This window comes from Tachysurus vachellii, chromosome 8 (genome assembly GCF_030014155.1).
Source record: "Tachysurus vachellii isolate PV-2020 chromosome 8, HZAU_Pvac_v1, whole genome shotgun sequence".
In the NCBI taxonomy this organism is placed as follows: domain Eukaryota; kingdom Metazoa; phylum Chordata; class Actinopteri; order Siluriformes; family Bagridae; genus Tachysurus; species Tachysurus vachellii.
This window is the reverse complement of record NC_083467.1, coordinates 8661137-8686069: the sequence shown is the minus strand read 5'-3', so window position 1 is coordinate 8686069 and position 24933 is coordinate 8661137. Positions and strand designations below refer to the sequence as shown.

The 24933-nt window shown below is 36.6% G+C and overlaps 1 protein-coding gene across 1 annotated transcript in view; it reads right to left on the bottom strand.

Moving 5' to 3' along the window:
- Nucleotides 1–10738, bottom strand: part of fgf14 (fibroblast growth factor 14) — a 136580-nt gene extending 125842 nt beyond the window's left edge. Inside the window, exon 1 of the mRNA XM_060876096.1 lies at nt 9790–10738. Within this exon, the coding sequence (XP_060732079.1) occupies nt 9790–9880 (91 nt within the window). The 5' untranslated portion in view covers nt 9881–10738. The remainder of the gene's footprint in view (nt 1–9789) is intronic.
- Nucleotides 10739–24933: the final 14195 nt, after the last annotated feature.

Sequence of the window (24933 nt, the reverse complement as noted above, 5' to 3'; positions counted from 1 at the left end):
TGATGCCCGATGACGCCTGAGATAGGCACAGGCTCCCCGTGACCCGAGGTAGTTCGGATAAGCGGTAGAAGATGAATGAATGAATGAATGAATGACTGCATGTCCAAGCAGGTTTAAAGTGTGTTATCTCATCATTTTATCCTTGATTTGCTTTCAGATATTTCGAAATGATTTAATAACTAACATTTTCTTGTTCTGAAAATTGTAATGAAACTGTAACGTAATGTAATGTAAATCAAATTAGAATTACAGTAAGACCCCAAATAACTATTTAAACTTGTTAGAGCTCATCCCACTCTCAGCCATACGTCATACCATTTCCAACAGTTGCCTACAGACTCCATCCTTCATCATTATCCATCATCATTATTTTAACCTGTTTATCATTAATGACTCATATCCATCCATTTTCTGTACCACTTTGTCCTACACAGAGCCACGGGGAACATTTATATACTATAGAAACCTCTTCTACTTGTCCTTCTTGTACTCACATGAACTGTTTCTATTATTTGTTTAATCTGAGAGCTCACTTGTTTCTGTAAATTGTGTATGTTTTGTCTGGTAAGAGGCTGGAAATTGTCTACATTAGTCAGATTTTACATGTGATGTGATCCCATTGTAAGACTTAATTTAGCAGTTTTACTTTTAGTAAAGAATTGCATCCTAAATGAATCCTCTCTCAAATCATAATACATCTTTATTACAAAATAAAGAGAAGAGCTATTCGTCAACCCAAAATTTCTTGATTCAAGAACATATGTATTCAAATTAACAAAGAAAACATCCTGTCAGTAATTCTCTATGTGTGCTGACACTGGCAAAAAATGTTACGTACCAAATGTTTTAGAAAGCCAAGAAGCCGTAACTATCCAGCAAACCCTCACAGAACCTCGAACCCTGCGAGAATGGGCGTTTTATAGGAGCAGATATAATGCTCACGGCACAAAGAATTGTAATTTTTGATAATGTTTCACACAGCAATCTAAGCAAAAGAGCATAAGCTAATGATATAGTTTTCTTCTTTTGTTCACCAGTTCAAACTAGTCTTCAAGATTCATGCAGAGTTTGGCACACAGTACCTCATTTTGTATGAATGGCTTCGGCAGTTCCAGCATTACACTGTAATAACTCTCCCTGCAGCTGAATTACACAAGCCATGATTTGCAAAGTACAGGATTTGAGACATATTACACTGGCAGCAGCCTTGACATTCGCGTAAAAGTGGGAATTATAAAAATAAAAAAAGAGTAAAAACTCCCATATCAGCACTATTCAATTATTAAAATGCCCAGGTTTTATATTTTGCCAATGCACTATGTTGCCCTGCCCTGCAAATATACACTTCTTTCAGTTCAACAAAGGCTTGATAATCAGCTGAGGACCTAAATTAAGACTTTAACACCTATATACCATTGTCATAAAACAAAAGTAAACATGTTGACGTGGGTCCTGAAAATGATTTAAATTCGGATAATGAATCCGCAGTAACGTTGATACAATCCGACAAGCAGCCAAAAGCCAGTTGGGACAGCAAGCAGATGTGATTACAGCACGTCTGGCACATTTTCTGATCTGCAGCACTACATTCATATTCCCAGCCGTGTTGATATTGTAGTAAAACTATTTTCATTGAACCGCAGAACTAAATTCATCTCATCTGAAAGTAATATCAATCAAATACCAATCAATGTATCAAATCAAAACGCTACTATTGCAATGGTGAAACTATTTTTAAGTTGCAAATCAAACTTTCCAGTATTATAAGACCCAGTGAAAAAAGATATATTGGTGTCTAGTTGTCATGTCAACAGTAAAATCACAGTTACGATACATCTACTGAACACAACATGGCCTACAAACATAGCCACCATGAACTACTACACCAAACACCCAATAACAGTGTCACAGTCACCATCGTACTGATCACGCACCTCTGAACACACCTGCACACACCTTCATTACTAAAGGACTTCTTCACCATCATATCAGTATATGCTCTGTGACCTTGTTACCATTTGATACCAAGCCTACACTGACACTACACAAGGTTTTGATCCAGTTTTTGATTTTCAAGTTTTTGACTCCTGTCTTGCGTAGTTCATGCTGTTTACTGATCATCTGGCCAATGTGCATTTCCTGTTCTTTATGTTGCTGTACACATTGGACTACTTTCAGGCTTATCTGATAAAGCTTTTGTATACCTACAACCTACCTTGCGACCATCCCTGCTGCCTGACACTGATTTGTAATTCAGGTTTGTAAAATTAATATATATTATATAGGTCTAGAGAATAAAATAATCTATATTTATTAAGTGTAAGTTTTTGAAGTCCAAAATACACAGCAATGTATATGGGTCATTCTACAATCTGGTGCAAAAACACTGTGACCAGATGAAATTGAAAGTATTTTCCATCATCTGGAACACATGGTGAGTTGATGCCTATCAGCATTTCAAAGTAAGATATCTGGTTATCATTTTAAATTAGAAACGTTTCTGAGCACCTGTATTAAAAGTGTTTTTATGACCTTCATCTATAATCAACATTATTGTTTGCTAGTTTATTACTCTGGACAATTCTGGAGATAAGTGCTTAATTAAACCTGGAATTTTGCAACTGGAGTAGTCAAACACAGAAAACATTTATGTCACTAGCAAAAAAAAAAGGAAGGGAAAAAAAAGAAGGGTTTTGGTTTTATTTCAATAACAACATGTAGCTGTAACATTCAGCTATCAATTCAAGTCCTTCATAAACTATACACACATATAAACATACATATAAATTGTACACTATACTAAAATATAATTTTTTTTTTTTTTTTTTTGCTAGAAAGCAATATTGCATAAAATAAGGCAGAAGATCAGAGAGGACCCAGAACAAGATAATAAAATATAAAGGATATCTTTAAAATATTTATAATTTAGTTGTCAATTAAAGTAGATTATGGTATATGTAATTGCATCATTTCATATGATATTCAGGAGGGGTTTTTTCATAGGGATTTAATTATTTGTACAACTTAAAGCCTAAGTTCACTATCTGGTTTTCACCTTTCTGGTTTTCTGCTTTTTCAATATTGACAAAGCTCGTTGCATTGCCTAAAATTATTCATAGTGCATACTCAATTTTTTTTTAATTTTAGCTACTAAAATATTGAATAAAAAAATATTTCAACTGCCATGAATCTTCACTATTTCCCTTTTATTATGTATTTTGCACTATTTGTCATTTAATATGTATTTTGCTAAAATATCTAAAGGAATCCGAATTATAAAACATGTATGTGCTTTCATTCAGCATTTGAATGTGTGTCCTTCGTTATACAAGGCCACTCAGTCAGCTCAGTGAATGGCAGCTAGGTTTTAGATGATGAATCATCATCTGCACAATATGGACAAAATTCTATATTGTGATTTCTGATGTTATAATTACAATATGCCTCATAATATAGTTAAAAATTAGTTGGCGTGATTGGATAATGGCCAAGGTTATTATGGTTAGGACTATAATTCATCAAAACACCCAAAGAAACTCTCAACTGGAACGTCAAAATTAATCATAGAATACAGTCAAGAGATTTGCGACAGTCTTTGAAGATGGTGAGAGATGTCACATGATATGATGTGAGGATTTTTTTAGGAAGGTTTTATATAAGGAAAAATGGTGTTTATGGAGCCCCAGATGTTCCAGTCTGTTTGATTGATTCAGATATGCTGGAAGCTGGTTAAATCATCATTTTGGAGCATCTGGAGACAAACATTTCATGTAAACTTTGCATATAATTCATTGCCATAAACAAAAGAAATAGCCCAAACTATAACTTTAACCCACAGAAAAAGTTAGAAAAGAAAGATCAGATAATATCTAACAGCCCAGTGGCATTACTCTCACAGCCTAATGTGATCAACAGTAGACCAAATGGACATGAAACAGCTCCATCTTTCATGTCATGCTGACTTCGGCTGTGTCTCACACATGGCCAGCAGGAGGCTGTTGAGTGTTCTGGGAGAGTGTACTCACACTTTGGGCCTTACTGCACTGACCCTAGTGTGCTGTTAGGGCTTGTAGTATTAGAGTCTAGTACTTAGTGTGCAGTATTCACTCTGGAGCATAATCTGCAATTTGTGCAATTTCTGTTTTGTTTATATCAATCTATTTGCCAAAACATGACAGATGATTATATTAAGATGAATATACTAGTTTGTGAAGTTTTTGTTACATCCATAAGATTAATATCCATAGTATATTACAAACACTTGCACCTGCAGATTCATGCAGATATCTAATCAACCAGTCATGTAACAGCAGTGCAATGCATAAAATCATGCAGACAAAGGTGAAGAGCTTCGGTTAATGTTCACATCAAACATCAGAATGGACTCAAATAATCACTCTTTACAAGAATGGAGTAAAATCTGATTGTGGCCTTCTGCTGTTGTAGACTGTTCCACCTTAAGTTTTTTTTTTTTTACTTTTTACATACTAAGATGCTTTTCTGCACACCGGGACATTTTCCTCTAACCTCTCTTCCACCAACTGTTTCCCCCCTGCATAATTCTTTGTAAACCCTAAAGACTGTTGTGTGTGAAAATACCAGGAGATCAGCAGTTTCAAAAATACTCAAACCAGCCCATCTGGCACTGACGCACACTATTTCTTCATTCATTCTGATGTTTGATGTGAACTTTAACTGAAGCTCTTGATCTTTATCTGCTGCCAAATGATTGGTTGATTACGTAGATAGCTGCATAAATGTGGTGGTGTATAGGTGTTCCTAATAAAGTGGACAGTGAGTGTATAACATACCGTGTCCAAATAATGGTGAAAATTAATATAGTTAAGAAAAACAGAGATCTTTTGAAATTAAAACTGGTTACTAGCGATACTATGCATGTCTAAATCTCACGTTGGTCCATTTTCTTTGATGGATGAACGGGAGGAGTAACATGATTACCATAGCAACAGACAGGTTAAACGGTCTATAATTGTACGTTTACAAAAAGAAGCTGTATATTAAGTGTAACTGATAAAATGACTAATACAAGGTAAATGGCATGCAACTTAGAATATACCACTCATAAGGTAATATTTCCAATTAGATTTATTCCAGTTGTTTTAAACACAAATGATAAGTCAATAATGCTGTAAACTGTGGGATATGTGGGCAGCCGAAGCCTGCTTTGATGCAATATTAAAGAAAAAGCACATAAACTATTTATTTAGTGCACTGGGGACTTATGGGCAGCTGAAAATGTACCAGTGTAAAATAACCAAGCTACACACATCACCAAATTGCATGGAGATTAAGATGGATCCAGAAAATCTAATTGTTCTTCATTACCTTCCGCAAATCTTCTGATTTATTCTGTTTGTTTCCTGATAGAAGAAAATACATCTGCTACAAATGCACAATGGAAAGGACGTCGGCTCACCGATAAAATTATATTAACCCTGCGTTTCTCTGAAACAAGTCTGTTGGATCTCTGATGAGTCATAATCATGTGGTAGAGATCCAGATAATAGACGATAAGTGTAAGGCGCATAGTGTGCAGATCCAAGGGTCACGCTAAAGGATTGTAAGTTAATGTCAACTCATTTAGTGATATGCCACAGAGACATATGTATAATCTGTCTGAGAAATACAAAGCTGAATGTTTCAGATGTTGATGGTAAAGCTTTAAGACATTTCTTGAAACTTGCGAGGAAACCGGCAGACCAAACAAAGTCGGGCCGCTCAGCTTACTACTGCAGAATTTACCACCTTATTGTAATGGTGTTCATTAGGAAATTTCACTGTTTACTAGAAAGGGAATTTTAAGTTTGCCAAAGATTTCTGTTAACTAGTTTCACTTTGCAGCAAAGCGTAAGTTATAAAACAATGGCTGAATAGCCAACTTAATCAGCCTATGGGGGAATTAATTATGTGAAGATTAAGACTTACGTAATGTATAGTACTCTCTTGGGTCATACCACTGTACACTCAATGCTAATTGCTGATCATAGCTGAAGTGCTGTATGAACAGATTAAAATAGTAATGTATAAAATAAATCCCAAAGCATGAAGACTGGTCGTCATGGGCAATGACAGTGTCTAGCCTGTAAATATACAGCAAAAATACATTCCACAAAATGTCTAAAAATGCTATTATAGATATCACACTTAGAATACCAGCACCTACTAACAGATCTGCTTACATACAGGTCTTGACATGCAAATCTGTGTCACGGTGCGACATGACAACAATATGAGGCATAAGTGAGACCATAGAACCTTCTAGCTGGCAGTGGGCTCTGTGCCACCACACACATACTGGATCCTTTGCTAAAACTGAATTCTCAAATTACTTAAAATTTGCTAAAGAAGGTAGAGCTCATGGCAGAAAAGTAATCATTACTGTAAAAAAAATTATGTGTGAATCGAGCAGCGACCTAAGTTCCATAAACTACAGGATTCTGTTACTAATGAGCACAAAAATGTGCCAGGATTCAAATTTAAAAAATCATCATTACAAACTTTCATGATAAAGGATGAGGGTATTAAAATATATTATGGTTTGTTCTCTTCATACTATTGCAATTTGTAAACAGTAAAAAAGTACAGTATGCATGAAACTATTTATCCATTTACGTTTAACATCCATGAAACGTTAATTCTTATTATCACCTTATAGCATATACTGTAGCTAACACGTCTTCCTTTTTTATTCATTTTTTTCTTTCTCTTACAAATAACACAACAAAAAAATAACGCTTATTTAGTTCTTTCGCTCATCCAGTTTAAAGACTTTGCCAGTTTAACCCTGAAAACTTCATGCAACTGTCACAAAGCAGTGACACTGTAGACTCCCTTCAAAAAAGGTTCAATAAATGTCTGTTCAGGAGAATGAGTCCTGGCTCAGACGGTCATCTGTTTCTGCCACATTTATGCTCATTCTTTAGAAAAAGTTCTGAATCTTGCTTTACAATACAATAGATTATTTTATTGTCTACTGGTGTAGCAGTGTAGCATGTAGGCGAGCTATGCAGTTACTGTAGAAATGATAATGTATCTAAACGAAAACATTAATTTAAACGACGATGGATAGATAGATAGATAGATAGATAGATAGATAGATAGATAGATAGATATTGATGGCTGTTGTATAAATGTAGCGCATGTGCTTATATACAGTATATATAATAAAATACATAGAATTAATCATTTTATTTTATTAGTTTGATTTTATTAGTTTTTGCATGTGCTACACCTTATCCAGTCCTGAAAAAATACCTTTGTTTTTCTTATTCATGTATTACATATAATTAGTATTTAATAATAAGAATTAGAATTTCATAATATGCATATAGAATGCTAGGAAAAACAGACTTCCACTACTCTCCTATCAAACAAACAGATATATGCTAATAGAGTGTTGCCAAAACAAAAAGTTGGATTAGCTGTGATTGGAGTTGGAGTTGGAAATGTTGACAGTTTACAAGTCAGTGCTTCGCAGGGACAGGAGCTGAAACATCTTGCTTTTGCCTAACCTATATAGTTTTTTCTCAATGCACATTAATCCAAAAATAACCACTGTAAGATGAATATGATGGAAATCCATCATGATGACAGAACATTAAACAAGGCTTCTATTACAGAATGAGTAACAGATGAGTAGGCAAGAAGATTGTCTCGGCACACATCACGAGTTCTACCCCGTCTCCCAGTGGAGTAGGTTCCTGCTATCCCATAATGCTAAGTTCTGTGGAAACCAAAAACAAACCTCTGTTTACCCTGTGTCTATAGCATCAGCAATCACGCTCATTCACGCAGTGGCACTTTTGGCACTGTCAAGTGCAAGACTTTATCCCTGCCAGGCAAACATTTTCCATCACAGGGGCTAACTGAAAGTGCCATCTGCTGGAGCAGAAGGCATTCATCGAAAGTCTACTTTTAAAACTTGTCCAAATGCACTGTCCATAAAGGACAACAAGAAAGCTTTGAACTGAGAAACATTATGCAATACTGAAATCTAGTGAGAAAGCCAACACTCTCTCTCTCTCCTCTCTCTCTCTCTCTCTCTCTCTCTCCTTTTCATCTTCTTATTGCTCCATGTTACAGATCTAAAAGTACAGACTGGGCAGCAAGACTAGATCCAGCAGCAACACTCTTCACTTCATTATCACCAAGTTGCTAAGGCCTGCAACTGCCATGGCAATTTAATCAAAAGCTCACGCCACTTCAAATCACTGCCAGAACAGACATGATGCTTTTATTTAACTGTGAAAGTGTCCCTCTGGATGTGACCACAAATCAAATCCCATTTCTGTAATCAAAGTTTGTGGCTTGAAGTCTTATCTTGCTATTACTCTCCCAAATGTGTTGCTGTAACTTGTTCTAATTATAACAAAAAAAACGAGATTAAAAATATCTATTGTTCCAGTAGTACAATGAGTCTTTGTTTCATATGAAACCGGTGATGAATCACACATTTCACTTAAAACAAGTGTTAAGAAGAAAAAAATTGTGATTTGGATTGTGTTCTGTGTGATAGCAGCAGGCTCTGGTGCAACATGTACATTAGTGCAACTCTAAGGCATCAAGCCTTAGAAAATAAAGGCCATTTACATGTGCAAACTTTCTCCTCTAGTGCAAATGCTGAAAGTATTAGACTTCTTTCTGGACTTGATGATACCCTGTATCTCATTTTGTCATGAGGCCCAAAAAATGTTGCAGCTGATGGATCTGGCAGCAAACATCTTTTACCTCAATTACCTGCTTGGCTCAGTAGGGATAAGTGTTTCTCAGTCCATGTCCTCGAGTCACACTGCACTGCACATTTCAGTGTTTCCCGTCCTCTCATATACCTGGCACAACTCATCAGCTCATTAACAAGGCCTTCATGATTTTAACATGAGTGTGTTTTAACAAAGTGGGCAGTGCAGGCTTTAATTAAGAACCAGGATTCGGAAATGAAATAGCTGCATTCATTATACAAAAGAACAGAAAAAAACATGGTAACATGAACGTCCTGCGGTGTGAGAATGAAGGAAAATCACTATGATCCACTACACTGCAGCATGTGTGTGTGTGAGTGAGTGTGTGTGATGGGGGGATATCTATCGGCCACATCAACTTCTGCCTCTTGTCGCATCTTCTGAGCTAAATGATATTTGGTGCTCTCTTTCAGGTGCTGAAAAAGAGCCTGTTGAAATTATTCTACTGTTGGTTTATTCTGTGCCTATTTATACCTATTGTGCGGTGTAGATAAAGCAGCTGCAGCTTGGATCCAAGCAGGACAAAAGTAAACTGCAGGTAAAAAAAAACAAAAAAACAAAAAAAAACATGAAGTCTGCAAATGAGCTCATGATCAGAGAGGCACCTTTGCAGCTCAATACGATGCAACACAGCTTGTACACTGTACAGGGACAGGTTACACGCATTGCAACTAATTGCGTTCAAGGAAACATTAAGGCTATGAGCAGCCTGTTTAATGGACAAGTGATGCAGGGGCTGCTGCAGCATCGCTGGAATGACACCAGATATCTGAACACCTTTCCAAAACACACGAAGAGTGTGAAAAACGCGAATGCTTCAGCACCATTTGCAGCCCAGAACCAACATATACCTGTGTGATTTAGTTCAAAAGTTGGACACCATGCAGCACGTTGCTCGTGTGCAAACTTAATGTCCCCAGACTTTGCGTGATTGCGGATCTGCACCGTGTGTGTGTGCGTGTGTGTGTGTATGTGTGTGTGTGTGTGTCTGCATGCACGCCGGCAGAGGTGCCGACTGCCGCCCGCTTACCACTTGGGTTCTTGTTCTTCTTGAGACTCTTGCCACAAAGACACTGCAGCATATGCGTTCCTTTGCTGAAAATGTTCCAAAGAAACCACATTGATTTGGGCGAGGAGCGATCCAGCAGCTTACAGACACCCTGATGAAGGAGAGCTCCTTATTTCGTTTGCATAATAAGAATAATAAGACGGAGAATAAGAGGGACAGCACGACGACGCGATCAGCTCTCCGGGACGGAGCATAGAAAAAATAGGTATCCACCGAGGCTTCGGCGTCTTCATTCACGTGGTGAAATAGCCGCCGTAGGGCTCGTGTGACAAGGCAGTCTTCTTAGTATCAAAGGGCGCCGCCACGCACAGTCCGTGTGAAAAATAGACTCTGGAAATCATGTGCATGTGTTGCGCGAGGGGGGGAGACGCGAGCAGGGGAGAAGTGACGCGTGGACAGCGAGACGCGGCGGATCTGCGCGCAGCAAAGCCGTTCGCCTGGCTTTAGTTCACCGCGCAACGGACGAAGAACAAGGGTGGATCTGCACAGCATCCACAAAGCCAAGAAGAGACGAGTCCTGCCTCAAAAGCGCAGATATCTCCGACACATTTACACGTACTCTCCTTTCTCGGGGGAAAGTCCTGAATCCAGCGGTTACAAGCGCTTTAGTTTCCACAACCTCCGCTTTGCATCATTGCCTGTCAGCCGCGTAGAACACTGTTTCCTCTAAAGACGCACGCGCGGTAGAGTATCTGTGCGTCCTGACGCGTAGGCTGCTCTTTTGTTTGTTTGTTTGTTTGTTTGTTTTGTTTTGTTTTGTTTTGTTTTGTTTGTTTAGTTTGAGTGTATTTTGTGGTTGCTCTCCTCCTTGGCGTTTCAGTAGTCCATCACTGAGACATTTGCCTCCCCAGAAAAAAAAAGTGTCGCGTCCGCTAAAATGACGCGGTCGCGTTTCAATTCGCCTCGACTCTGTGTGTGTGTGTGTGTGTGTGAGAGAGAGAGAGAGAGAGAGAGATGAGGATGAGGATGGTGGTGGTGGTGATGAGGTGGAGGAGGAGGAGGAGGCGTTACGTAAACACGTGGTTCGTGCACCGTTTTAACTGAGAAATATTTTCATGTTTTCAACTATATTGTGGGAATCAAAAAAGTCCGAGGCCGCATACTAACACTAATAATGTGGTGTAACTGTAGGCTACTATAGTTTCAGCACCACTAAGCTGTTAAGGCATTATATGATGCAACTTTGGACAAAACTCAGTTTGGTGCATGAGAGTATTTGTTTCTCTCCACGTGCTGTAATATGGTTCCACAGCAGATGCCTGCCATCTGTGTTTGTTACACCTGCGGAAGGCTGATGACTGCAGTAGCAGTCCTGTGATTCCTAAAAGGAAAAGAGCAGTCACAATCCATCCTTTATTTATTCTTTCATATTCACTAGCTGCTTCTTTCTGGTCCCTGTGTTGCTAATGCTTATTCAGGGAGCACTGGGGCAATTTATTAGTCAATACACATGCTGGCATGTTTTGGGGAGGTGGGTGGGAAGTGAACAACAAGCAAAAGACACAAAGAGAACATGATCAATTTTGCACAGTCACCCAACTTCAGAATCAACCCAGGGAGCCTGGAGCTTAGACACCAATGTGTCACTTTGTGACAAACTAGTTTATCAATTACTTTCACTGCAACACTTGGACAAATTAACTTTGCACACTACTAAGTGCCCAAGTTCATACCATTTTGGTGGGGATTGGCACCACATGGCCACAGGTGTCTCATGAGGTGTATGAGGTGAATTTCAAAGTTAAAAGCTTAACTTCTTGATTTCTTTTTTTTTAATCAATCATTTTTTTAAGCCTTTTTTTAATTGCTAGATGTGATATAAAATATAACACTGATTTCTCAAAACATTTCACAAAAACATGGCAGATGAAATAGTTCTCCACCAACAAAACACAATTAATTTAAGTCTGAGTCATTGTGACAAAACCCCAGTTACTTGGTAAGTGTTACACAAACCTATCACTAGCAACTATGCCACGAAGTCACTAAGATCACAAAAGGATTTTTCTTCCTTTTGATGTTTAATGTGCACATTAACCTTGTTAATGTTAATGTCCTGTATGATTTTATGTATTTACATTTACATTTACACTTTAATTAATTTAGCAGACACCCTTATCCAGAGTGACTTACATTTTTTTTATTTCAGTTTATACAACTGAGCAATTGAGGTTTAAGGGCCTTGCTCAGGGGCCCAGCAGTTGCAGCTTGGTGGAAGTTGGATTCGAACTGTATGTTCGAACTGTATGCTGCTGATTGGATAATTGCATGAATGAGAAAGTGTGCAGCGTCTGTTAATAAAGTGGCCTGTTGGAAAAATATATGTCTTAGACCTACCATTGATGAAGGATCATTAAATGAGAAAATTTCACAGTGATTTTATTTTTGATCTCATTCAAAATATCAGAATTGTTAGCGATATTTTTGTAGGCAGAAATAATTAACTGAAGAGAAAGGGCAGTGGAGAATGGCCTAATTGGTTCGAGCTGAGGAAAGGATATGGTAGATAATACAACTCTCTGCAATCATGGTGAGCAGAAAAGTATCTCAGAATGCAAAACATGTTGACTTTGGCTACAACAGCTGAATCTTGTTCCACTCCTGACAGCCAAGAACAGGAATATGAGGCAAAAATGAACACAGGTTCACCAAAACTAAACAGTTAAAAATTAGAAAAAATTAGAAATCAGAAAAAAATTTACCTGTGTGTTTCCAGTCTTCACCTGTCTAATTTCAGTAAGTCCCCAGTACATCCTTAGACTCCTGTTCTTGGCTGATATGGAGGAACCTGATGTGGTCTTATGATGTTTTAACCCATTTGCCTCAAATGTTGATGTGTTGTGTATTAATATTTTATTGTCCTACACTACATATTATGAAATAATACTGCATTCAAAACCAAGGTATGGGTTACAAAACTGTATAATATTGTATGTTTAAGATTATTAATTTATCTAGATATGTTGCATTTTGAAAAAAGGGTAGTACATTATTGTCAATCATCTTACTAGTAGTTTAAATGAAATACTGACTTGAGCTTTATTTGAGCTGTTTTTGAAATTTTCATTGCTTTTTTTAAATAAAAGTCTGTCTTCCATTTTATATCTGCCTGTAGAACCTGATCTCATTTTAAAAATGTGCACAATTTCATATAAATTTAGTTACGATAAAAAAGCTCATGTTTTTTTCACCGTGTACCAAACTGTGACCTTGATAAAATTGCTCGCAAATAAAGTGACATCATGTTGATCAATCAATCAATATTGTTGTTTAATATTTGAATGGCACAAAGTTAATGGAATTGAAGAGAACCTGTCTACTGGTGCCTGTGAGCAAAGCACACAACAAACAATAACACACACACATTTTATTTAAAAAATGTAGGCAGACCCAATCTTTGCTTCTAAACCATTTGAAAACTAATGAATATTTTATAGTCGATTTTTTTTATAGTCTAATCGAAGAATTTTTTACTTGTAACAAGAAAAAGCTTGCATGAAAATATTATTTCATGCTTTCTTAGACACACAAATTATATTTAAGTTCAATTATCTTAGACACATAAAAGTAATGAAATAACTCCTTATTTAACAGTACATCAATAGCAGACACTGAGTTAAAGTTGTACTTGTTAATGCTGTGTAGTATTTGCCTTTTCATTTGTAGAAAGCCCCAAATTCCAGTTTTGCTTCGTTGTATTTACTGTATTTCTAACACACTGACAATCATCCTTCCTACCACAGTGAACCCTGTGACGGGTGATTGTCTGAAAACGTTGTGTAGTATGGGAAACATTTTAACCAGAGCCCAAAATGCTATTGGATTTGATTAAAGGGATGTGATCCACTCTTTAAATCACAGCATTAATCCACTTTAATGGCCTACTTTTGTTAAGTCCTTGTCTTGTTGCATGTCTGTCAGTCCTGAGCCTACAGGGAAGTGGGTCACTTTGCAACAAAATACAACATTTTCTGTCAAAATAACATAGCCAAATTATTGAGTCTGGCAGTAACCCAAACCAAACCCATGGGTTTTGTGATTCAATTTTATTTATTTTTATTAAACGTCAATGTGGTTTCTTGCATTCAGTACTTCCTTGATTTCACAAGCCTGCCTCCAATTCCCTACATTTAAAGCATTTTGCTAGACACCCTAATCCAGAACCACATACAGTTATCTCATTTACATTTACAGCATTTGGCAGATGCCATTATACTGCTGAGCAACTGAGGGTTTAATGGCCTTATTTAGAGGCCCCTGAGAGGCAGTTTGATGGCCCAAGATTTCATACTCACAACCTTCCAATCAGTAGGCCAACACCTTAAAAACTGAGCTACCATTGCCCTCTACCACTGCCCTCCATCACTGTCCTCTACCACTGCCCTCCATCACTGTCCTCTACCACTGCCCTCTACCACTGCCCTCTACCACTGCCCCATCCTGAAACACTTAAACTAGCACTTATTTTCCCTGTTTGTTTTATGTGTATATTTAAAAAGAAAAAAATGTACAGTGTCTTGGATTAATGGCATCCTAAGTCTGTAACCTGAAGCGGTGTTAATAAATTCATTGATGGAGACTTCAAAGCACTTTTGTACATGGCTCTGGATAAAGGGCGTCTGTCAGATGCTGTAAATGTAAATGCTGTAAACTTCTACTTTACATTGAGATACTGACATTTCATGCTTCAATTTCACCAATAATGATATAAATACAGTATCAGTGCTGCTTAGTTTTCCTTGCTTGAACATTTGCATCAAGGTGAGTCAGGACTTGTGGTAGTTGAGATGTTCAGTATTGTGTACAGTGTACACAATGTAAACACAATGTAAACACAATGTAAACACTCTGTATTAACCAATTTGAGTGAACATGAACAAAACCATTCTATTTCACATGTGCAACAGATTTCCAAGATACAATGACACCAACACTGAAACTCTACCTGTCTCAGGAGTGTGTGGAGGAAGTATGGAGTCCTGGACAATCCTTTGCCGCTCTGTATCAATTTACTGTATTGATCTGTTTCATGTAAAGTATCTTTGCACCCTGAGGAATATCTCTTGACCCTTTAGTCAAACATCATTAAAAACCTATTTTTGACGATGCCTGCTATAAAAGAGCTGTAGTTCAATAAAAATTTAATTAACTCATTCAATTAATTGTAGTTGTTTCCATAACAATTTGGACATGGACAATTTGAGAATTTGACTGCTAGAGTCTCTAATTTATACTGCATAGCTGATCGCACTACGGTCTTGCACACCTTTCCTTAGATTCTTGCTTACACTCTTCTGTCACACAACACTCCTGACACTTTTCTCCACCCACTCCAAGTTGTCTGCACTAGCCTCTTCACCTCTTTTCCACACTCCCCGTTGCAGTGGAGGCTGGGGGTTATATTTAAATATATATATATATATATATATATATATATATATATATATATATATATATATATATATATATATATATATATATATATTGGATTTCCAAAAGTCCCCTTCAATTTTTTTTGTATATATTTAGTACCCGATAGAGACAAAGTGAAAACAGTATCCGTGTCTGTAAATTTGTTAAAAAGAAAAAACTGAAATATCCGTTTTTATATGTGTTAGTTATCGTGTGTGTGTGCCTGTGTGTGCGTGTCCTCTCCTGTCAGGTCAGGTCATGTTACAGATACAGACAACTCTAACCGTCCTTCAGCCTCTTTCTTTACTAAAACACAAATTTGGCCGATTCAAATGCAAGGCCTGTGCTGCATCCGACAATTCCTGTGGAAGGGAAATCCAGACCAGGTTAAAGTGGCTACTCAAAGTGAATAATTGAATGAACCAAGCAGAATGAGAGAAAAAAGTTAGCTAGCGATTAGTCTAAGGTGTATTAACTAATGAGTGTGAGTCTCATTAGACTGTAGGAGGTGGTGCTTCATATACATGTGCATGAATGAGATCTGAAGCCATAAGGTTCCAATGCTTTTGTCTAGAAACCTGTCTATAGATTATACATATCTATTTCACAACAAATAATTTACCAGCCACGAGCTTCGACTCTGTAGCTACAGGCCATGTGTAATATATCTTCTTTACAACTCAATGAACTGAATAGTGCATGAATGACGGTCAAGACTTAGACAAGAATGGATTTTGAGTTAAAACCTTGTGCACTCTAATCAAGTTCTTCATGTTGTCTACGTGATGTGACTGATTTTTTTAAATCAACTTCTTGACCATTTGCAATCCCATTCTGCAGTGGATAAGAGTATATTTCCTTCTGTTTGGTTAAGAGCTGCTGTACATTTGTGTGGTTGCACATTAATCATGTGTGGCTGAGCAATGGCTGAACAGAACGTCACCGCACATTAATTCTGCTGTTGACAGCATGAGTAAGTTGACAGATGACGGATAAATTATCCTATTTTGTTGTGCTAGTTTTGGGGACCAAATTTTAAATAATATTAGTTACCTTTGGCACATCTGGCAGTCCTTGTAGTTATAAAATGTGAGAACAAATGGTCACTGGAGATGCATCTGAGTGACTGGACAGGACATTGCATTATGGATATTGTTGCCTTGCAGCTCTGAAGTGTTTTTGGGGTTGCTAAAATCTCACTGCTGAAGTCCACCATGCCTGTAGCAAAATTTGTCCTCAAATGGAAAAAGCCTCCAAAATACTGAGAGCTGGGAGTGATATAAGATTGCAGCTGAAGCACTAAAACAATTCAGTCATGTGCAACGGGATTGTGAAGACTGTGTCCTACAGTACATCCACCCAACTTGACAACTGTGCACAGTTCCCAACATTTGTAGACTGTATAAACATTTAAAAAGAGTAGTCAAATTGGTCTAAAGTAAACTTCGCCAGGTCTACAATTTAAACATCTAATACCTACTTTGTCCATTTTACTGCAAGAAGCATCCCAGGACCAGGTCTGAGATTTTTATGGCTTTAAAAATTCTTGAACAATGTAGCTTGAACAATGTCTCTTTGTATGAGATGACACCAGGGTCTTTTCCACCTATTCACATATCTGTTTATTCAAACCTTATGCACTCCACTTCAAGTACATTCAGGTGGCTGACAATGCTGTAAGCCAATCCTGGCTCAAAATATATAACATTTAATAACAATAGTTGGAAAAATGTACTGCTTTAAAAAACCTGCTGGTGCTAACATGTAATCTTGGACTATTATCCTGGGAACTGGTTAAAACCAAATTGAGTGTAAAAACTCCCATACTGTCACACAAATAGTACGAAAATAAATTGATAGAAACCCACACAATGATGACTCATCCCTTATTAAACAAACACTTGTTTAATTTCGATTGTCTCTTCTCAGAAGGGTACAGGACACCGTCATTGGCAAGCAGTTATATTTGTATTCTTTGGGGTATTTTCTCTGTACCAACATGCCCACTTCCATGTGCTAAATATCATAGTGGGAGTCTCCATCTGGACTGACATTGGTCACATTTCTAAATAAAATAAGATGCACAGTATCTTCATTCAAGATACTAGACTTAAATGAAGGTCAAATAAAAACTCCATGGAGAGATTAAAGTATAAAAGTAGCATCTGCCTCTGTATCAACCAAATACTTTTATTACTCCTCCTCACCACCAGGGGAAGTTTATTCCAGAAAGATCACATAGTGACATTTGAGAGAATATTTGAAGAAAAGCTGCTGTCATACATCCATCATTCATTTTTCTTCTCAACAGCATGCATGACAGGCTATAATGAACACACTAGCTGTGTGTGACTATTGTCAGTGTCTTGTCCTCCAATGTTGTGGCTTGCCCTCTCTTAAAGGTATGTTCCACTTTCCAATAATTTCTTTACTGGCCAATTATTTTCTGCCAAATTTAGTCATTGTCAATTCTCATTCCATATCTTTGTAATTCTCAGGGTTAGCGTGTGGTTCTTCTGAAGCCAACCATGCTGCTAGTGGAAAAACACTAATTATCGTCCTCCACATAAATGAGCTCATAGATGCCAATGAATGGCTCGGGTCACTTTGAATGACATAACAAAAGAGAATAATAGCATCCTAATTTTCCAATGCTGTGGTTTTGTTTTGTATTTGCTTCTGCTTACAACACTAGTTTTTAGCTTCAGTGTCTGAAAATCTTGAAAAAAACATCATGTAGTTTATCATGTAGTCACCTGTTGGAGTGAAGATTCAGCATCTGCTTTTCTTCACTTAGATTGAATCGCCCTCCATAAATTATATTATACTGATTATTTGCACAGCTAACTATGCTACAAAGTTTTAATCTCTTTGAAAACAATAACAGGTATCTGTGTGCCTTCTTCCATGGCACTGAGCATTTCAAAGTTTCACCTCCAAATGTTTACAAAGTGCTCACCTCCATCACACATGTCTGATTTTGTACAGAACTACAGCAGTTATATCCTGCAAGCATCTGTAATGTACCGTAATGTCTACCTACTGGGTGGTGCCATCACCTTAGCCTATAGACACATGTCTTACATATACAAGATTAACATCGCCCTTTCCAGTGGAGGGAGTGTGGCAGTCATCACCGAGCACCTTTCAGGGGAAGTCCAGGATGAAATATCTAAGCATAGAGCCACAGTTGCATGTGGCTTGTGAAAAAAAAAAGAAAAGAAAAAATTGAAGAGCGACACTCTTTAACATTTTCCTCTGTACACGTTTGAATTAACCTGTTTAAAAACATAGACTTAAAGAATATATATTTAGTGTATATATATATATATATATATTAGAATATATATATATATATATATATATATATATATATATATATATATATATATATATATATATATATATATATATATGCAAACTAAATAATCATATAATAAATTTATATATAATAAAATATATAACAAAATAATTAGAAATTAGAAAATAAAATAATTTGCAAATTAGAACCGTTCATTTTCATCAAAGTGTTTAAAGCTTTTTTTGTGAGAATTTTTACAATGGTCAGACATTTAAATGACAGGTTATTAAAATATTGCTATTTAATGTAATATTTTAAACAACTATTCAGAAGTATGATAAATGCATTTCTCAAATAAGTGCAAATCATTGTGTCTATATGTTCCAACTATTTTTGTATTGATTAGATATTGGATGAATGTTTACACATCTTGCAGTAGATAAATAATCAGCTTCTCATCCTCCTCAGAATTTCGGGGCTCAGTATGCTCAAGGACCTAAATATTCCAACAGCTTCTGACATCTGAAATCATTTATAACTCTGAGATTAATGGTATTTTAATAGTGTTTAATATCTATGACCTTATTTGTACAGCCATCTGTTTCTTTTAAATTAAAAGCCCTGTGGGTTTCTCATAGTGACAGCGGACTATCTATATTGTCAAAGACAACAATAGTTGTATCTAGAGAGTGATATCAAATAGATTTAAAAGTATTAAGAGTCGTCTCCAGAGTCCCCAGACTGTGTCTAAGCTTGGATTAGTGTCTGTGCATGCCTTGTTCTTGTCATGTCTGTGTGGGTTTCCCCTGGGTTCTCTAGTTTCCTTCTACCTCCCCAGAATGAGGCAGTAGGTGGAATGGCCAAGATAAACTTGGTGTGATTGATTGGGTGTGTGTGAGTATATGGTGTCCTGTGATGAACATCCAGGGTGTATTCTCTCTTTAGGTCTAGTGTTCCCAGGATATACTTGGGATCCACTGTGACTCAGGATGCTATCAAATGCTATTTAACCTTATATCTATTTCAATAAACTAAAGTTTGTGATTAAAGCAGCTATGATAGATAGATAGATAGATAGATAGATAGATAGATAGATAGATAGATAGATAGATAGATAGATAGATAGGAATAAGTGCCAGCTGTATAGACAGTAAAATATGTCTAAAAAAGTATAATTATTTATGCAGTGCATTATGTCTGCATTATGTGTATTGTATGTACAAGAGTAACAAAGAAATATACAGTGTATGTACAGATAATATACACAAATGGATGTAAACTAGCGTAAGCAATGAATGTACAGTTATATACAATTATAACTGGTGGAAAAAGATGTAATAGAGTATACAGGGAGGAGTAGAAATGCAATGTGATTACAGATAGTGAAGTGTTAGTGAGACATCAGGGTCCTAGCGGTATAATGTAGAGTTCTGTTGTGGGGAAAAAACAGGCCCAGAAACTGCTGGTTCTGTTGCGGATGTTCAGTAGCTCTTCCTGGATGGGAGGAGGAAGAGTTTAAACAGTTTGTGACTAGGGTGGAAGGATATATGATAGCATTTCTGTCCTGGCCATGATTTACCCTCATTTAAGCAGCAGTCAAGTAAATTGTCGGAGATGCTAATGCATCTCATTTGCCGGTCTATGGTCTGGGTTGAGCCTGGAATAAGAGTCCCTGTGGATGCTCATGCTTTGTGATAATCATCTTAGAGATTTGAGACAGAAATAACAGTCATGTCCAATGGTTCATCATCTAGCCCAATTCGTGTAACCAATTGATGGTTACACGAATTGGGCTAGATGATGCTGATGAAACTAGGTTAGGTGACTAGGTTATTTCTTTTAAATGTTTAACTTTACAATGCATTCCAGTTCCATCTTAAAAAAAGAATATTGTTTGAAGACTAATATGTGTGAAGTGGCAGAGATAAGCATGAGACATTGGTGTGGAAAAACAGTGAACTTACCTTTGTATGCTTCAGCTTCTTGTGACTCTGCTCTCCTGAAGTTAACACACTCTGAGCAGAGCTGGAGGGGATGAAGTGCAAAAAACAACAACAATCTTTATTATTAACAATCTTTATTACTCATCCCTAAGAATACAGTAAAACGTTGCCTGTAAAATCTCATTATAATTTACATATTAACTTCAGTACAGCTTAACTATTCAGATTTAATTAAATACCACACCAAAGATGATCAATGAAATCATCGCTCCAGTTTCCTTTTCTGATTCTATACTTATGTAAAGCTGCTTTAAGACAATGTGACATGTTAAAAGCGCTATACAAATACGTTGTTTTGAGTTTAATTATAACAATAAGGTATAAAATAATCCTGGTACAATTCAGATAGCTTGAAGCCTGAAATGTAGCCGATAAGAGACGTTAGTACAGACTCTGTCCTGTGTTGATCATACAGATGTGATCTATGTGCTCTGTTAGGTTTGTATGTGTAAAAATGGTGTGTTTAATAAAAACAATGTGAAAATGCTTGCATCACTGGGCTGTGTAGCAAAAATTAAAGGATCAGCGAATCGTCTGATGCTCTAATCTTATGTCTAATCTTATGCTAAATTGTTTCAATTTGTACTGTATATTTTTATGTCACAGTTTAATTTTTTTAAATGCTTGTATGATTACAGAAAACAAATATAGTAAATATTCAGTATCAATATATCAATATTCAGTATGATATATCAATTCAATATATCAATATTCAATATCAGTTAAGTAGAAAATGCAAAATGATTCATAAGTCCATACTGATCAAGATATCATCTATAACGTGAATCCATTTGGGGATGTAATATATGAAGACTTTTTTGACTGCTTGTGTATTCCACTGCATTTAAGAGAGGGAGGAAGGGAGAGAGAGAGAGAGAGAGAGAGAGAGAGAGAGAGAGAGAGGAGTGTAAAAACACCCAGCTGTATAATCACTGGAGACAGGTATACTGTAAGCAACAATAATTTCAGCGTAATTTTATTTGTCAGTCATTAAGAAAACCATTCAGACTATAGAGTCATTGGGATTTTTCATTACTACCAAATAAAAAATAAATAGTAATAATATCTATAATAAAATGATAATATGTTTTAAAACCCTTATCTCCTCATGTAGGAATGCAATGTTAACCTCTTTTGTTGTTTAGATATTTTCAGCCTAATTGTATCCATAATTTGCATTATATGACCATTTTTTTAATAGAAAGAGTATGTTCATGGCATGGGAGGAGCTCAATCTGGTGAGACAGGACAAACAATAAATCTTAATAACTTTTAATGTGAGATGGACAGTGAAGAAGATAAATATGTAACAGACAATGACAGTGAAATGGTGACATGGAGTAATCATGTGCAGTGAATAGGACACATGCAAGAACTTTCATTCAACTTAAGAGATCTGTGTTCTGATTTCTTACGCATTTCTTATGCTTTAGTCCTTTGTGTCTAGCTCTTGTTTGTTCCTAGTCTGTGCTCTGTGTGTGAAGTCTGTTTCACAAGTTCTATAAGTCATGTAGTTCACGGCCAGCTTTAGACTGTGTGGAGCAAAGCTCACACATCTACTTTTCACTGCAGATGTATCGCACTAAAGACGTGAGCACAGCCAGGGCTCCCCTTGAGGGCTGTTGTCTTGGCCACTTTCCATCACAGCATGAGAAAAACATCTTACAGGCTCCTTGCGGGAAGCTGGCTCTTCCCTTCAGTAGAGACCAATAATCACAAGCAAAACAAGTGGGAAATGTGTGTTTCTGTCACAGACTGTGAATGGGTATTACAGCCAATGTGACAGAGCCATGTCCAGAACTGGATTCTGCACAAAGAATATGATTGATGTCATTTAAAAAATCCTTCGATTTCTTGAAAAAAGATTTTTTCTTTTTTTACCAAAAGTAAAACTCTCAAAAACATAGTGATAAAATTATAATAAAGTTAATAAGACATGTCTATTATTAGATATTTCACAATAAAAGAAAGAAAGAAAGATATGTAGGCTAAATACAGCCACTGATAGAAATCAACATAATAATAATAATAATAATAATAATAATAATAATAATAATAATAATAATACTTTATTTATTAACAGCCACAGCTGACACAAAGTGCTGTACACCATAAAATACAGACAATGAAATAAATAAATAATAATAAATAAAACAATAGCAGTAATAATTCATGATTATACAAAAGCCAGGGAATACAAATACGTTTTCAATCGTATTCAGTTAATTCAAATTAATTTTTCTCTTGCCATCACTAAAAATCTCTATGTTGTATGTCATGTGCATGCCATAGTTTCATCTTCTAAAATACAAATCTGTAGATTTGTAAAAGCTTATGCAGGAAGTTAGATTGAATTGTCCCACAATGATGCTGAGTTCTTGAACCTGATTGGTAAGAAGTTGTTGCTTCATTTTCTATAACAGCAGCTCTGACTGCTTCATGTAGTATTCGTGTTTAAATCAGATCCTTAAGCGGTACATGTCTACGCAACGGATGTTAATCCGGTACAGTAAGTTCAGGAAGTACAGCAGCCCCAGAATAGATCAGACACCACTGCTCATTAATTAGGCACCAACAGGTCAAATTGTGCAAGAGGGATCTTAAGCATACGGACTACACCTTAGGGGAGAGAGACTTAGCAAACATGCTCTGTGTTAATGATGTCAGCTCCTGACTTCTCTCTTCTGAGACTCTCCCTTGATGTAATTCTCTGGAACACTCCAAACCACTGAGACCTTTTCATCCTTCTCTTTAATTCCCTGTCCACATATTAGACACAAGACTGTGCTGATGAAAAGAAGTCACCAGCAGTGCAGCTCATCTGGAGGGGAAAAAATGACAGCAGGGTGTTTTTGTGTTAAGAGCAAATTTATAAAAAATGGTGATGGTGTGATGTCTTTGAAGTAGTCTTCAGTGTGAAAGTAAAGTTGAATATGTCCATTTTACAGCCTTTTCACTAGAACACTGTCTGATCTTCAGCAAACCCTCACCAGGGATCTTTATGTCTCATGACCAAGCAAAAACAGACACACTTAAATCATTATTAGTGATCTGGTGCAGCTCCACAGTCAGCAGCATTATCTTTATATATAAAAAGTGAGCGCATGAGTAAGAAGGATATTTGAGAACCCACTTTCTGACACAAAGCACAAACAGCTCAAAGAGCTCTTTACCAATTATGCTAATGTCCATAAACCACCTATTTTACACATTTGAACCTCTCTAGCCTTCTACTGAGAAATGACACAAATCAGCGTTTTAGTCACAGGGAAGACTATTATAAATTACACAGATGCCGAGCAAATGAATTAAACATTAGTATAGACTTCAGGTTAAGCATTACAAAGAAAGCAGTTAAATTAATGTAAATGAGCTATAAGTGATAGCAGACCTAGCACTATAATGGCTCTATGCATCAGAGCAAAGCTTATTCATGACAGAGAGAGCAGGAATTCATATTATTTCAACTGATACAATAAAAACTGGTGCAGCATTCAGGTAAAGTACAGTAAATATTCAAGATCATAAATTATATCCATATTGTTGTTGGTCAATGAACACTGTATTACTGTATCTGTAATTTCTATATGGCAACAAATGGCTGGGGAAACATGGCTTTTCTGTTATTTGATCTCTTCAGACTTTTTTATTCCCTACTTATACTTTTTAAAGATATCGCTTTAGCCAGGGATACACATTACACATCCCATAACTGTGTGCTCCAGTAGATCTAATCAAACACACATTATTATCTAGTGCTGGGTAATATTATGAACAACAGCTACGCTAATTCCTCTCCACTTGTTTAAGATTTTTCTACCCATCCCTAGCATCCAGAGATTGTACCAGGCCCAGTTGTGTTTCACGTCATGAAGATTTGGGACCTTTAGTATGAAGAAGCCTACCCTGTGAGGATCCTTAGGCATCTAGAGATGTACCTCCTGTTGTATTCCGCTTCATGGGGATTATGGACAGTCAAAGAAATTATGCCATGTACATGTGGTCTTTGTGGACAAAAATCTCCTAATCAATACACAATTATCAGACTGTATATGACTGTAGAAAGGACATTATTCATAATAACACTCTCTGGTGTTTATAACAATTTATAATCACACCCTCTAATGTCACCCAAATGAGGATGGGGTTCCCTTTTGAGTCTGGTTCCTCTCAAGGCTTCTTCCTCTTCCATCTTGAACTTTTGTGAATTTTAATCTTTGCATAGTATTAAACTTGTTGTGCTATATTCCTTATGTTCTGTAAAACTGCTTTAAGTTAAAGTCTATTGTTAAAAGTGCTGAACAATAAACTGAATTGAATTGAATTATACAATAACAAGTCAGAATGCTACAGAATGTCAGAAAGGTTAAAACCTCTAAATTTAAAATG